Genomic DNA, 15,064 nt, shown 5'->3' with positions numbered 1-15,064 from the left:
AATTGTAGTATGGGCTGGGCAAGCTAACAGCTCACAGACTTGCTTCTGACCGTGCACTTCTCTTGTGCCAGCTTTGATTTTGTCAGGTTAGTTGAATTAGCTAATTGAGAAGTTAGATGAGCACCAGAGTTAACTTTAGGTGAATGGGAGATGGAGAAGGGAGAATTGCCCCTTACATGAAGATATTAGGTCAGCCTTTCTCATTGAACTATATCCATATTTTTGTGGTAATAGACATCTTAGCCATGGATAGAAAACTAATTGTAAGCTCTTCAGGGCATGGACTGTGGGTTTGTAAATGACTAATATACAATTTGTAGCATAAAATGATTTGGAGTGGAAGTATCTATTATAAGATCCTTGTATAAGATGCAATTACTGTATATATCTGTAGTATTGCATAATAGCATGCTGTAGAATGTGTATGGCTTTTGTTTTTTTATTAAAAAGCAAAGTTGAAGGGCTATGTTCTCTTCCTATTTCACATATACAAATTCTTCTGATATTTATTGGGTTTTCCATCTGCAGATCTAGGTGAGAATTAAATATGGTTTACTGTACTGGAGCAGATCATTCGTCCATTGACTGCTAGTAGTGATCAATATCCGTGTGCTTTATGAGGTGAGGGGTAGCCCATAGTGCATGTCTTAAGCTGATTTACAGGAATTATTTTCAGTCTTGATTCTTGCATGGTCCTGCAACCTCAGTTATACTTGACATACTGAATGGCTGTTCTTTAAACTGCGTACAATGAATTTGGATTAGTATTTGCCCTCTTTTTAGAAACAGGAGGAGAAATAAGGGTCTGTTCAAGTAGTATTATTGCTACTGAAAGTACTTATCTTCCATCTAAATGAAAAAATTTCCTACAGATGTTAGAAAATTCAGGGAAATACTTCCAAAGTTTTAAGAGACCTTTTCACATTTTCTTCAAATGGACTATATTTTATATAGGAAAAAGTTGAATTGTTGAGCTCCTAGCAACTGCACAGCTTGCTTTCATCACTATATGTTCTTCTGCTTTCTTTTGTTATTCCTACAGAAACAGTTAGTTGCTCAAAAGATTCATATAGAGGAAAATGAGGACAGAGACACAGGGTTGGAACAAAGGCATAATAAAGAAGATCCGGACTGCATTAAAGCAAAGGTGCCTTTGGGGGACCTGGATCTATATGATGGAACATACATCACCTTAGAGAGCAAAGATATCCGGTAATGAGACTCTTTATATTTTGAGATTTTTACTGAATGAAAAAAATTTGCTCATGCAGTTAAAACAAAAATCCTGCCAGGTGACTGTTCTTTAGATAACAGCTGCTTTATTGTGTGTTAATGCTGAATGAAATTGAAACAGTGCATTTGCCACTAATTACGAAAGGGTACAGTATGGAAATATTGCCGGCTGTCTCCCCCAAACTAATGCATGTTAGCTGTACCATGAAACACCTCTGGTCTGTTCCCAGGCTTCCAAACAGTTATTCCCATGAAGCTCTGTAACGATATGAGCAGATGTATGAATTAAACCGAAGTGTATCATGCGGAAGGGGCTTGGATTTGCTTGAATTTTGGCTCAGTCACTCTGGTGTGTTTGGGGATTTTTCTGAGATGCTCTTCTTGTAGTGGGAACTCTCTTGATTTAAAGTCCAATGAAGTTCAGTTTTTATCGGTCCTTCTGGTCAATTTTACCCCTTGTAAAGGTACCCTTAGCGAGTAAAGGTTATGTGGACAGTCTGTTCAGCATTCAGTTTTACTGGTAATTGATCTTTAGGGCTGACAGTTTTTTCTTCACGTAATCAAATGAGTACTTGCAGCTGGAAATGACTAGTTTTAGTAGTGGGTAGTCTTCAACTACCTTCATTTGGGCTTCTCACTTATATTTGGGTTTTTTCAATTGAAGAGTCTTTTAATCTGCATGCATTGTCATTTGCTGTGCAGACAGGTGATTTAACCTAGTAGTAGTACACTAGGTTGATGGTGATACATTTTGGAGGCTAAACAAACATTGATGTCATCTCTAAGGCAGATTCCAATTTATCTTTTAGTGATGACAGCCAGCTACAACTCAAATCTGGGAGGACATCAGAAATGGTCTAATGTGCTCAAACGCAAGACTTTTCTGTAACTGTCCATCAAACCAGAATACTATGTGCCTGTCTGCTACAATAGTGTCTCTTAGGAACTTTAGCAGTATTTTAATCTGGATTCTGTTATGTTGTGTTCTCAGCCCTGAAGACTATATAGACACAAAGTCTCCTGTGCCTCCAGACCTGCAGCAGCCAGACTGTACAAAAGTTCTAGATCTTCCATACAGCATTCATGCTTTTCAGCATTTACGGGTAAGCAAGCAAAGGCAAGATGTTTCTCCTTTCCCCATCAGGAAGAGGAACAGAAAACTCTTGTTGGCAGTTCTCAGTCGAGGTTGAAAGATATCGTAATATTTCAAGATTGCTTTGGACTTGTTTAAAAACACGGTTGTGCCCTGATTAAAGTACCTGCTTGTGGGAGGACAGTTCCATCGGATACCCAGATCATTTGTCCTTTCTTACTGTTTGCCTTATTTTAGAGGGCATTTTAGAAAAACTGAGTACTTTTTTTCGTAACACACATTTCATCAGTATGAATGGCAGCTTTCATGGGAAGTGCTCGTATTTGGTAACTTGTTTCAGTTCAAAATTGGAGAGTGCTGAACAGGTTCATTAAGCTACATGAAAATTCATGATCAGAAAATTGTTTACAGGCTGGTCAGTAGCTCATAACATATTCATCTGTCTCTTTGATATTTAAATGCCAAGTTCTAACCTGCAAGATAAAATAAATGTTCTTTACCAATACAAACTTCATCTACTCTAGCACTGTTACAGTGGAAGTTTGGTGCAAAAATTGTCTTCCCCAAGAATATTATGTGAGCAAATTTTCTAATGTAGGCCTGGCTTTAGTGCTTATCTCTTGGTATTTATTTTATTACAAGCCTTTAAAATGTTTTTTCATCTAACAGTAAGGATTTTTAGTTAAAAAAAGAAAAAAAAGAAAAAAAAAAAAAAAGAAACAGAGACGAAAGCTGTGTTCCCGGGTCTGGATGTAGCTTTGAAAAGAATTCGGTTTTTTTTATTGGGGAAGAAAGAGAGGGAATAAGAGATGCAGGGGTGCTTTCATAGTGTCCAGCCTGACTGATGTGAGTTAAATACTTCAGTCCTTGTTAGTGAAATTAATAGCTGCCAAACATTCAGTGCCACCAGAAATCAATACTTAACCTATAGCACTCACAAGCAGAGGATGCCTTTGCAAGTATTGACATTAATGACTGCTTCTAGTGTTTGCCTATCTGTAATAATATATATTATTCATCCGTCAAAGATGACATTATCCTGTCAAGTCCCTAAGATCTTGATAAGCAAGGATGATAGGAATGTAGAATAATCATACTGCAGATTTTCTTGGAAGTCATTTTCTTTTGTGCATTGCTTCCATAATTTTAGTGAAAGTGTCAGCAAATCCCTGTGTTCGATTTTTATTTTAGGGTGTTCAAGAGAGAGTTAATCTTTCCGCACCCTTGTTACCTAAAGAAGATCCAATCTTCACATACTTATCCCGGAGGCTGGGAAGAAGTATAGAGGAAATAGGTCATCGTATTTATGACGGGCTAATGAAGGTATGAAGCTGTAAACTTACTGTACGCTCAAGAAGAATGTTAGAAAGGTCTCACAAGATTAGATGTGTCTGGTACATGCAATCAGATCCAGTACTAGTTCTGCACATATATTTTGTTTTAGATTTTGATTACAAAAGGCAGAGTTTCAAATAATGTTTTCTACTAGGCAAGCAGAGGTATGAGAAGCCACCAGCAAAACTAGTAAATGGATATCTAATGTCATCTTCAATGACTCATGTATTTATGTGATTTGGCAAGCCACATTCATTGCTCATTCAAGGTAATAAAAGGTTTTAAACAAAAGTGCAGGTACTTAAAGGGCAAAGAAGAAACAACAGTACCAAAATGTATGCTTTTAAGTGCCTTTATGCAAAATATGTAAACTCTCATTTAACTTCCAAACTAAGCCACAGATATTTAAACTTGTATCACTTCTCATTTCATCTCATTTTGAATTTGCACCTGTATGAAAGGCAGAAATAAAGTTTGGTTTCGCTTTGATGCATTTATATGCTGATTTGTTGTTTCTGAACATTCATAGCTACTGCCAAATGGCAGCCCTCCAGAAGAAGAGGATAACTTGGAGCAAATTCAGTGCTCAGTTTTCCTCTGATGGTAATTAAAGCCCTGATTAGCCTTTTAGTTCATGCCTTAGTTGTTACTGCAGTTTATGTGTTTCTGTTTACTGCAGAACTCTTCTTCCTGGGTACTCTATAATATGGCTTCTTTTTACTGGCGAATAAAGAATGAACCATATCAAGTAGTAGAATGTGCCATGCGTGCCCTTCATTTCTCTTCAAGGTGAGAATTGCTGAGGTTTTAGTTTTTAAAACTGTATGTTAAGAAATAATTCCTGTTATTTGTTCTTCCTCTTTATGTGCTGTACTAGGCAGCAGCACTTTCAAGAATTGCTTGGGAGTATTTTAAGAAGTTCATTATTTGCATTAGAACTTCTTGGGGGGTAATCCATGAACCTGAAAGTAACAGGAGAATAGCCTAATCCCATTTCTTATTAGGGACCTTTGTAAAGGGGATCCAGTTACTATGTTATTTTCTTGCAGAATACGCTGGAGAATGTTTGGTACCTTTAGCTATGAATGTCAAGCAGATGAACTGTAAATGTTTTGTAACAGCCTTAAGACTGACGATGGCAGTGGCAGGTTCATTGTGGCTTTTAGGAGTCATTGGCTGCTGTTGTTGATGGGAGTTTAGCTGTTTAAGGTAAATCTGTTAGCTTAATATAAACTACTACAGTTCTATTCTGTCAGAAAAGTTGTGCAGTGAATCACTAAGACCTGTGGTCAGCAATGCAGATCCTGCTGCTTTTAATGTGTTGGTACTAAAGGGAAAAAGATAGGCTCAAAGTTGCTGTGAAGATCAGTTTTGAAAAGACACTTGTGTTTCAGAAGAATATAACTAAGAGTTAAGCTGACAGCAGTATGAGAAAGTAGATTGATTTATAAGAGTTGAAATATTAATTTAGCTGTTTTCAGCTGTAAATAATGTGCATTTAGTGCTGTGTGTAATTAATCATAGTATTCCTATTGCATTTGGTCCAGTACAGTCAGCACCGAAGAAACCTCTTCTGTGCCACGGTGGAATAATTGCATCATGATGGTTTTCTTTAAAAGCTATAAATTCAGTTTAATTTTTACCTTCTCAAGTACAAATGGAAATCAGCTGTATGCGGCTGAAGTACAAGGGCTCTTTTCACAACTGTACGTCAGCTGTATGCGGCTGAAGTACAAGGGCTCTTTTCACAACTGTACGTAAATATGATTTGCCTGACTACTGCAAGAATCTAAACACTACTTGTTATGGCTTATGATTTAGCTTTCAGAAGAAGTCATCCTAGAAAAATGGCCTTGTAGTTGAGGTCTAGTGTAAGATGGGAGATCTAGGTTTGGTTTCCAATTCACAAAGATGGATTCTGTGATCCGAAAGCATTTATTGTTTTGCTCATCATCCGTGAATAAAATAGGAATAAAATAGGAATAAAACTTGCTTTGTTATTTTATTATCCAATCACTATTATGAGGAAAGAAAGATTTGCATGGTGACTATGTAGTGGATTCTTTAAGGCCCCTAGGTAGTTTCTGTTGTTGTTGTGTAGCTTGAAAGAGCCTTAGTTCACTGAACAAAAATGAAAAATACCTGTATTGCAGAAGATGGATATGTATATTTAAAGTAAGGAAAATGTCTGTTCCTTTTTCAGGAGAGCAAAGCGTCAGGACAATCAATACGTAAGAATATTAGTTTCCCTTTGTTTGAGCCTCAGTTTTGAGGGGGTGAGGTGTGACAAACTAGTTGGCTGCTGCTCTTGGCGTTTCCTGTCTGGCTAGAATGTGCTGTAAGGTGTGAAGTCAGTATAATTTAGACATCTGATCTTTTTTTTTTATTTCAAATTACATATTTAATGTATGAATATAGAGTGAGTGTGTCCTTACGCATGATGCTTGCCCAGTCAGACCTTCTTTTAATGTCTCTTTTTTTTTTTCTTTGTTTTTCTTTTAGGCAGAATAAAGATATTGCATTGGTAAATTTGGCAAATATTCTGCACCGGGCCCACTTCTCTGCAGATGCTGCTATTGTGGTCCATGCAGCTCTGGAATACAGCGACTTCTTTACCAGCTATTACACTTTGGGAAATATATATGCGGTAAATACTATCTTTATTTTCCACGACTTGTATAAAACCAAATAATTTTTAATCATTCTGGCTAAACTTGTTATGCTTTTCTCTTTTATGATGTATCTTGTGTTCCACATGCATTTTATGCTTAATGTTTAAGGTTCTGTCATGATATTTTCATCCAAAAAGCCAGTCTTTCAGCAAGCAGAAGTTTTATCGGCACTTCGAAATAAATCCCAGAGAAATTCTCCCACAGCCTCCTGTTAGCAGATGCAGTGGCCTGTCAGAAAAGACAGGCTGCTGATCATAACAAATTAAAATTTTAGTTAGTGATTTAAAGAAGAAAATTAGAGATTTTGTGGCTAATTCTCTCTTTTCTTTTCTTATCATTCTTCAGATGCTTGGGGAATACAACCACTCAGTCCTGTGTTACGATCATGCTTTACAGGCCAAACCAGGGTTTGAGCAAGCTGTAAAAAGGAAGCATGCTGTACTATGTCAGCAAAAGCTTGAGCAAAAACTGGAGGCTCAGCATAGGTAACTGAAGAAGCACCCCAGTGCAAATTCATACAATCTCATTTTTACTGTTTTTTTCAGTAACTGCTTATGTTTCTAATAAAATCATGATGTTTAACTTTTTGTATTTCTTTTGCAATAAAATTATTCTTAACAATACTATAAGCAATCCAAAACAAAGTTTAAAATGTACAAAATTATAGGAAAAGGTGTTATTTTAAAAAAAAAATTGAAGTAAACTTTTTCTACTGTCCAATTTTCAAGATCACTTCAGCGAACATTAAATGAACTGAAGGAATATCAGAAGCAGCATGACCATTACCTTAGACAGCAAGATGTCTTAGACAAGTATAAGCTCATCCAGGAGGAACAAATCTTGAGGAACATCATTCATGAGACACAAATGGCAAAAGAAGCTCAATTAGGTACCACTTTTTTGAGTTCATGCTCATTGAAAGAATGAAGAATTGCACATATTTGGATTAATGTAAAGAAGTAACTTCTTAATATATTACTGTGGCCCTCAGTAGCAGTTTCATTTTGCTTATTAAAACAAGTGATTGTGATATGTTCTTGAACAAATATTCCTTCAAAAATGGATTTTCCTCTATGCTCATATACAAAAAAATTCTCAACGTTCTGGGGTTTTTTGCTGCGTGATGCTCTTGTTTCCTCAGAAACCTCAGTTATATCATAGAAAGAAATGTTTTGTGCTCTGCAGGGAACCATCAAATTTGTCGACTGGGCAACCAGCAACATAGCTTGCACTGCCAGTGGGACCAGCCTGTTCGATATCACCGTGGGGACATTTTTGAAAATGTGGAATATGTTCAGGTTTGTCTGTGAATTTATGTCGCTGCTTTAAGTCACATCCTGTCTGTCTCATTTAGCAAAACAGTTCATCTTTTTGAAGCTTGAAAAAGTAGGCACATCTGGGGCGTGGTGATTACAATAAGAAATGGTATAGTCCCTTTATCAGAGTTTAAGGTACCTAGTGCTAGTTTGGCTTTTTTTGCTTGCGGTACAAGCTGGGATCCACTGTGGATTATGGAAGTTTTGAGTGTTACTGTGTAAGGCTTTGGTGGCTTTTTTGTTGTGTTTTTGGGTGCATGGCATGTGGGTTTTTTGTTTTGTAGTTTTTTTTGTTTATTTGAATTAAAAAACTGTATTCTTTCCAGGCCTTGGGTTCCTATGGGATACCAACTACTTCCATATTGTGTCCTCTGCTTTTTCAGTCTGTGTGGAACAGCCAAGTGTCTCTTTCTAGGAAATACAAAAATCAAGTGACTTGAGGAATACAGCCTACTCTTACATAAACAAACTAAATTTCAGGCATGAAACACTCTAGAAGCATAACATGTTCAACTTTCAAATTTAGTTTACTTAAGAGGGCAGTGCAAAGCATTAGGTCACTAATGTTCATGAAGAGGCAAAGGATTTCTAAGGAGTTAGTTTTCTTTTTTAATATATGTGTGGTATGTGTAGTGAAAGAATATTCCGATATAACAGCTCAAAGAATGTTAAAATAACATAGTATTTATCGCTTTCCATCTCTACAGCCTTAAAATGGATTGTAACTTCTTTTGTTTATCATCCTGTCATATCACTCAAGCTATACAACATCTGCACACTACTTCCAATTTAAATCTTATTTGTGGTAATACACTTAATCTCTTTTTTCCTACCAGGAGGAGCACAAAACTGCAGCGAGCAATTTGCAATAGAAGGGCAGAGCTTATTGCTGATAAATTGAGTGCTTTAGCAGCCTTAAAAGAAGTTGTTAGTCCAGTTTCATGAATGTTTTCTAATTTAAGATACTAAATTAGCAAGTGCATCAAGAGAATCTTAGGAAATGATCTGTATGATAACACTGAAAATCCAAAGCTAAAGCCAACAGAGCAACACCACTGCTGTGTTAGAACTGTAGATAAAAGGTCATGTTTTGATTTATTTTGTATAGAAAATGTTCTGGAATTTTTCAGTAACTAGTTTAAGAAAGCAGGAATAATTGTTTTTAATTATGCTTTGTTTTTTTGTTTTCTTCTTGGGTGTTTTTCCTATTGTAATAACCATAAATTCAGATTATCAAGATAATTTTGCAAGCTGTGAGTGTTGGTAAATCTAACTTGAACTAGAGACATGCTGTCTAGAAACGTATCTTTTGTTTGTCTGGGTCTGTTAGAAATGTTTGTATGATACCTTTTAGTATTTTTTGCTGATTTACACTTTCGTTTTCATTGCTGACTTGTTTACAACCCAACTGTTACTTCTTCCTGCTGTGAGTGGATCAAGAGGCTTAAATTTCCTTTTTTTTTCTTTTTTCTGCTACCTGTATTTCAGCTCATCAGTGAAGCTTAACTGCATAAATGGTGGGGGGAAAAAATAACGTGCAGAAATTCAGCGAGTGGTATATGATCTCTTCTCCTTACGAGATATTCTTATTCTGCTTATCTTTTATTTCCAGTTTGGTGAAGACTCTTCAACTTCTAGTATGACATCTGTGAATTTGGATCTTCACGCAAACCAAAGTGACCACAGCCGATCCTTGCAGTCTTCCCCTGTCGCTCGTTCTATTGTTTCAGTTTGGAGTGTAGAATCCAATAGAGTGAGTGAATGGGATAAGCTTTCCTCCTTCAAAGAAGAGTTGTAGAAGTGTGCATCTTGTCCTTGTTTGTGTAAAACTTCTTAGCGTTTGGTAGCCTGGTGTCAGTGTGTGACAGCACTAAGGAATCTAGTATTCTAAATTTCTTCAGTGTACAAGTTTCTGTGTAGTTTCTCCCTACCAGTTTCCCATTATTTTGAACTCTGCTGCAGTGCAGATGGGGTGGTTCTTCTTTGACTACTTTTGGAAACATCTGCAAATAAAGTAGTGTAGCTGAGTAAAGGTAGAAAATTGAACTGCTGTTGTTTCAGAAAAGATGGAAAATAATTGTTTTAAAGAAAGATCCCTGCTCTCTCTTCCTCCAGATTATTCCTAATATTCTTATTAGCTTCATAATTAGATGATTAAAAATGATGAGAAAGTAATCAAAAATAATTCCTTTTCCCCTTAGGATAAACAGCATATTCTCTGGCCTAAGAGATTAGAGTGCATGAAATCTTTCCCCAAAATTCCTGATCCAGAAGAACTACCAACTTATTTCCTGCCTCCAGAAAATAGGGGATTCAGGCAAGTGTTGATTTTAATAAATTGATATTTGTAAATTTTGACACCAGTGATGTAGTTACTGTCAATCTAGTGTCTTAATTGTGCAAAATGAGCATTTTCTTTCTGGAGGGGATGGATGCCATTAGTGATCAACAGCACAGATCTATTCATTTTCTCTGGCAGTTTAACAGAAGGAATTGTTTTACTTTAGTGTCATCTTTGCTACAGCTGTAACAATCAGGAGACCCAGTTCCATGATTATTTCCTGCTTTTTATTATAAGGTGAATACATGAAACATCTACAGTATTACTAAAAAAAAGAAAGGATTTATGTGTAAGCTTGAATGTGTTCTAGAGTATGTTTAAAAAAAAATGAATTGACCTATAGAGAGAGAAATAAGGTAAGTATCAGTTTAATAAATGTAAATGTTGTAGGCTGTATACATTTGCCTTAGGTCTAGTTACGTTAACAGAAGATTGTGATGAGCAGAAAATACTGAAGAAGGGTTAGGACTGGAAAGCTTTGGCTCATTCCTTCTGCACAGAGGTAGAAAACCAGCTGAGTTGTAGAATAGTCAACAGTATTTGTTATTACATAGGGTAAGATAAATGTGTCTGTGCTGCAATATCTACCTTACATAGGTCCGGGTAATTTCATAATAATCCTATTCACTTCACACTGTAATAGTGATAGTAAAAAAGGCTTCTTCTCCTGGTCAGTATAACTCTAGTAATGAACATGCATTAAAGCAAAGGTTCCAATCTGCAAATGTCCTGAAACTTCCTTTGAAAAAACAGCTTTCAACTTATTTGGGAAGGAAATCCTATTCAATTCGGCTACTTATGTTCTTAAAAGTTTAGTTTAGAGTACTTACTCTTTTTGCGTTTCTTTCACTTACCATTTAATCCTAAACGTTATACAATCCCTGTTAGCATAATGTAAGAACCTGCTGTGTCTTCTCTGTCAAATTGGCATTTATTCACAGGTGTTGTGTGCTTAAAAATAGAAAGTAAAAACTTTTTCTATTAATGCCTTTTGAGGGAAGGGTGGTCTTTGAACTGTCTTGGTTTCCAGCTTATGTCTCATGGGAGTCCACAGTGTGAGACTTTTCAGCTGATATGTAACTGATTCTTATGTTTAAATATCAGTGACATGCAGCATATGATACTGATTTGTCTTGGTTCTCCCTATTGCTAGGGTCCACTCAATCCTGAGTGTCCCAGGAGAAGCTGTTGCTCATGGAGAAACCCAGCCACCAGACTGTTCCTCCATTACTGATGCTCGTAACAATGAATCTCTATACCTACTGGTGAAAGAACTTGACAGTAATCTAGATTTGAAATTTAAGATGCCCGATGATCAAGCAAGACAAGTAAGAGACACTGTTTCTCTTCTGTTTTAAATTTCTCCCTTTTACTGCCTTAAAATTCTTGCTCATGACTTGAAAAATATTGATACTGAAAAGATAACTTGGTATCACAAGCCAATCAGTACTTCCAAAGAAGGGAAGCAAATGCTTTTTAGCACTGCTGGAGAAAGGGAGAGGTTGTCACCCAGCATAAAACTATTGTCTGATCTCTCTTAAATGGTGACAAAAAGCACACAGAATAAGAAATTTAAGTTATTATGAGAATTACTTTCTTCTAAAACATCTGCCAGTCATTTGACACAATACATCTTGGGGTTTCCAGTAACTATTGTATTCTATAAGGCTGGTAACTTTAGGTTGAAATTAGTCCTTTGTGTTGCTTTCTGTAGATTGGCTGCTTTAATAGTTACCTGTTCACTTCATCTATTTAGAACAAGCTTTTTAGGTTTTCTACCAAAGGGAAGACTTGGGGAAATGAGACTCGGGTGACTCATATTTTTTTTTTTTTTAAAAAACTTTGTTGTCCAGATCTTGCATTCTCGTATCAACAATCAAACTATTACACAAGAGAAGATAGGAGCGTTTCTCAATCACGCCATCAGAAAGGTATGACAGAAATTGTTAGCATGAGGTAAATGAAGAATTTATATTTGAAACTGGTTTCTACACTTCTTCAGAAGTCAGTCAGTGATGTGCAAGACGTAAGCTTACTTGGTAGCTGTAACTGAGGTGAAACTAACTTGATAATCTAGGCTGACCGAAAAAGCACAAGCATATAGAGAAGCATCCTTTTCAGTTAGCTCAGGGTAGGCCAAGCAGCCCTGTAGCTATTTGTTCTTATCGTGACTGCAGGACGTTGTGAGCAGCAATGTATTAGCTAATCCTGGCAGCCATTTGCTTAACTGAGCAAAATAGCTTGGAACTACTTCAGTGTTCTGTATTTCTTAATTTTCTTCCATCTTTCACCTCTCCCTGCATGCCTTCTTTTTCCTCTTCCTACTCCCCCCCCCCCCCCCCAAAAAAGAAAAAAACAGGAACCAACCCTCTGTCAGTCTTCTCTGTCAGGATAATTAGCACTGTGGGGCAAAGAGTGTACAGCTCTGTAACACCCTGCAGAATGCCACCTCCATCTTGCGTGGGGCCTCGCAGTGTCAGCACAAGACAAATGACAGGAAGCATTGCAATAGAGGTTGACTCTTTTTGACATGTCAAGCTGATATTTCTTAAATTAACTCTCTTGTACAACTTATGTCAAGGCGGTGTATGTATGTATTGTTTTTAGTCTAAAACCAATACCATTTACTATGTGCATCTGTCTTACCCAGAAGAAGAAAAATTAATAGTAGGAGTTAATTTCTGTTATTATGCTGTTCAGAACAATCCTATAGATACCTAATGTTGTACTGTTGCAGTGCACAGGTATTTTAGCTATAGTATTCTGTTGCCTTCATGCTAAAAGTCTGAACTTCTTGGTCATTTAGATGCTGGTGCAAGAATACTGTTATGTCATGCCTGTTCTGCAACTGATGAACTTTCTAGAGCAGGAGTGCCACAGTTAGCATTTTTGTCTTGGAAGAAGACAAAGTGTTAATAGTTTGCCAAGGATTTAGTATGAGAATACATTTGGAGACCTGTGTATGGAGAGCAATGCAGTGAGGAGTTCAGTATGGATAATATGCGAGTAATGTTACGTATGTGCATTGCAAAACTGAGGTGTTAACAATCTATAATTGTAAGAATATTTATGTAAGATAGTCCAAACAAAAAGGTAGTATAGCCTATTGATATCTTCCAATGCATCCTGAAGTACAGGTAAAACTATTCTATGTAAGGTTGTTTTTAAAAACACTGAAGAAAGTCATTGTACCCATTAACTTTTTCAAGAGCATTACTGTAACAATAGCTGTATTGTGTTAATGCAACACTGCTGTAAACTTTGTTTCTCTAACTTCTTTAAACCTAGCTGCATGTTTCTTAGTCATGTATGCAGTTGAATGCAGTTGAGCTTCAGGTGTGGAGGTTGGAATGGACATTAATTTCAGTTGTTGCTTTTATACTTTAAACTCCTGACATAATTGGGTACCGTGTGATGCTGAAAATATTGACATCTGGAACAGAAGTGTTTCTAAACTATTTCAAACTGTTCCATCTGGAAGAGGATGTTTTACATAGCTCTGTCAGTATTTTGAAATTTTACTATTTCCTCTCTAGAATGAGCATGTGCTCTTTCTTTTATAGGTCAAAGAAGTTAGGAATATTCAAAGTATATATGAATGTTTCTTCATTTTTCCATGTGCCCTCATTTGTTGCTTGCTGTTTTATATTCTTTAAACAGCATCTAGTACATGTTACCCTGTGTCATCTGTCCACAAGACAAATAACTAGATATCTAAATTTAAGAAAAAAGCAATTCTGAAACCTTAAATTGACAGGGAATCTAGATGTTGGCTATAGGATCTAGAAGCATATCTAACTACTGTTTAAAAACTGGCAACGCTTTTTACATAGACCTGTGCTGGTATACTTTTAAGCCTGAAGCGACTAGCAGATGCTGCTTCCTGAAGCCAGCCGACCATTATCACTTGCATATTTTAAGGAATTTTGTGGTCATGATAAAAGGCAGTCATGAGTGAAGTGTGAGAGTAGCAACTTCTGCTAAATTACAGATCAGATAGCAAGTTGCATTAATTTGAATTTCACCCAGATAGGGTAGGTGAAGCAATCTATGAGCAGTCAAAGGTAATTTTTGTCTAGTTAATAAGGTAGTATGCAGGTGCTTTTTTTTTTTTTTTTTTTTTAACAAAGAGATGAGCATTCATGTCTTCCTGAGACACCTCTTTGTGTGTGTTTTCATCCTTTTCTCCAACTCTTCTATAGCCAGAAGATCCACTATGGCTTGTGCTTAATGAAGCTGGATTGTACTGGCGTGCAGTTGGAAATAGCACCTTTGCTATCGCCTGTTTGAAAAAAGCATTTAATTTGGCTCCACATGAATATCAGGATATCCCTCTAGTCAATCTTGCTAACCTCTTGATTCATTACGGTCTTCATTTGGATGCCAGCAGGCTCCTGCTAAAGGCTTTAGCCATCAATACCTCTGAGGTAAGAAGTTGTTTTTTGTATTTGTTCAGTAGTGAATGTCCTTTCCTTTACTTCATTAGTTCCTGATTGCATGTTACTTACTTGTGCCTGCAGTTCAGCTTCCGGTTTGTGGTTTGGAATGGATGGTAATTTTCACTTAAGTTCTGGAGCTAATTGGGCAATGCTGGTTGCTGAGAAAATAAACTTCTGGAGCAGAAGTGCTTCTAAAATAGATGGCAGACTTTTGCCTCCCAAAGACAGTAATATCAACAAGTGGCTCCAAGGACTCCAAATCTGATATCGTGGTGGTAATCCTCTAAAGCGGAGATCCATAGTGCTGTCAGCATTCTGTCTGGCTTTTTTAAACTTCTTAAGTAGCAGATGTGTCACTAAGGTCTTTGGCTTCATAGACATCTTCTTGTGCCACTTGGATTGTTTCTGTGCTGTTTTATTTGTCCCTAGATTTCATCTTCATATCCAGAAGAAAAGCTGTCTTCTAGGTGTGTTGATGAAATTTACTTCCAATTGTAGATTCAAAACAGTTTTGTTTTTTTTTCTCATGACAAATATAAACATTTTGCAGATTGCTGTCTATCTCATGCAGAAAGTAGCTATATAAGCTATATGAACTATGGGACTGGGCAAAACAATTGTGAAAAAGGAAAGGA

At 36.7% G+C, this 15,064-nt stretch overlaps 1 protein-coding gene across 1 annotated transcript in view; it reads left to right on the top strand.

Annotated features, from left to right (window-relative positions):
• TTC17 (tetratricopeptide repeat domain 17) overlaps positions 1–15,064 on the top strand; it is a 61,925-nt gene that overhangs the window by 14,195 nt on the left and 32,666 nt on the right. The window contains exons 3-15 of the mRNA XM_026093214.2: positions 1,043–1,212; positions 2,225–2,336; positions 3,518–3,649; positions 4,341–4,450; positions 6,164–6,308; positions 6,679–6,818; positions 7,062–7,222; positions 7,519–7,631; positions 9,262–9,402; positions 9,851–9,966; positions 11,144–11,318; positions 11,844–11,921; positions 14,193–14,417. Of these exons, the coding sequence (XP_025948999.2) occupies positions 1,043–1,212; positions 2,225–2,336; positions 3,518–3,649; positions 4,341–4,450; positions 6,164–6,308; positions 6,679–6,818; positions 7,062–7,222; positions 7,519–7,631; positions 9,262–9,402; positions 9,851–9,966; positions 11,144–11,318; positions 11,844–11,921; positions 14,193–14,417 (1,818 nt within the window). The remainder of the gene's footprint in view (positions 1–1,042; positions 1,213–2,224; positions 2,337–3,517; positions 3,650–4,340; positions 4,451–6,163; positions 6,309–6,678; positions 6,819–7,061; positions 7,223–7,518; positions 7,632–9,261; positions 9,403–9,850; positions 9,967–11,143; positions 11,319–11,843; positions 11,922–14,192; positions 14,418–15,064) is intronic.

The sequence above is a fragment of the Dromaius novaehollandiae genome, chromosome 5, assembly GCF_036370855.1.
Source record: "Dromaius novaehollandiae isolate bDroNov1 chromosome 5, bDroNov1.hap1, whole genome shotgun sequence".
Taxonomy (NCBI): domain Eukaryota; kingdom Metazoa; phylum Chordata; class Aves; order Casuariiformes; family Dromaiidae; genus Dromaius; species Dromaius novaehollandiae.
The sequence above is the reverse complement of the archived record's forward strand: the minus strand, read 5'-3'. Positions and strand labels throughout refer to the sequence as shown.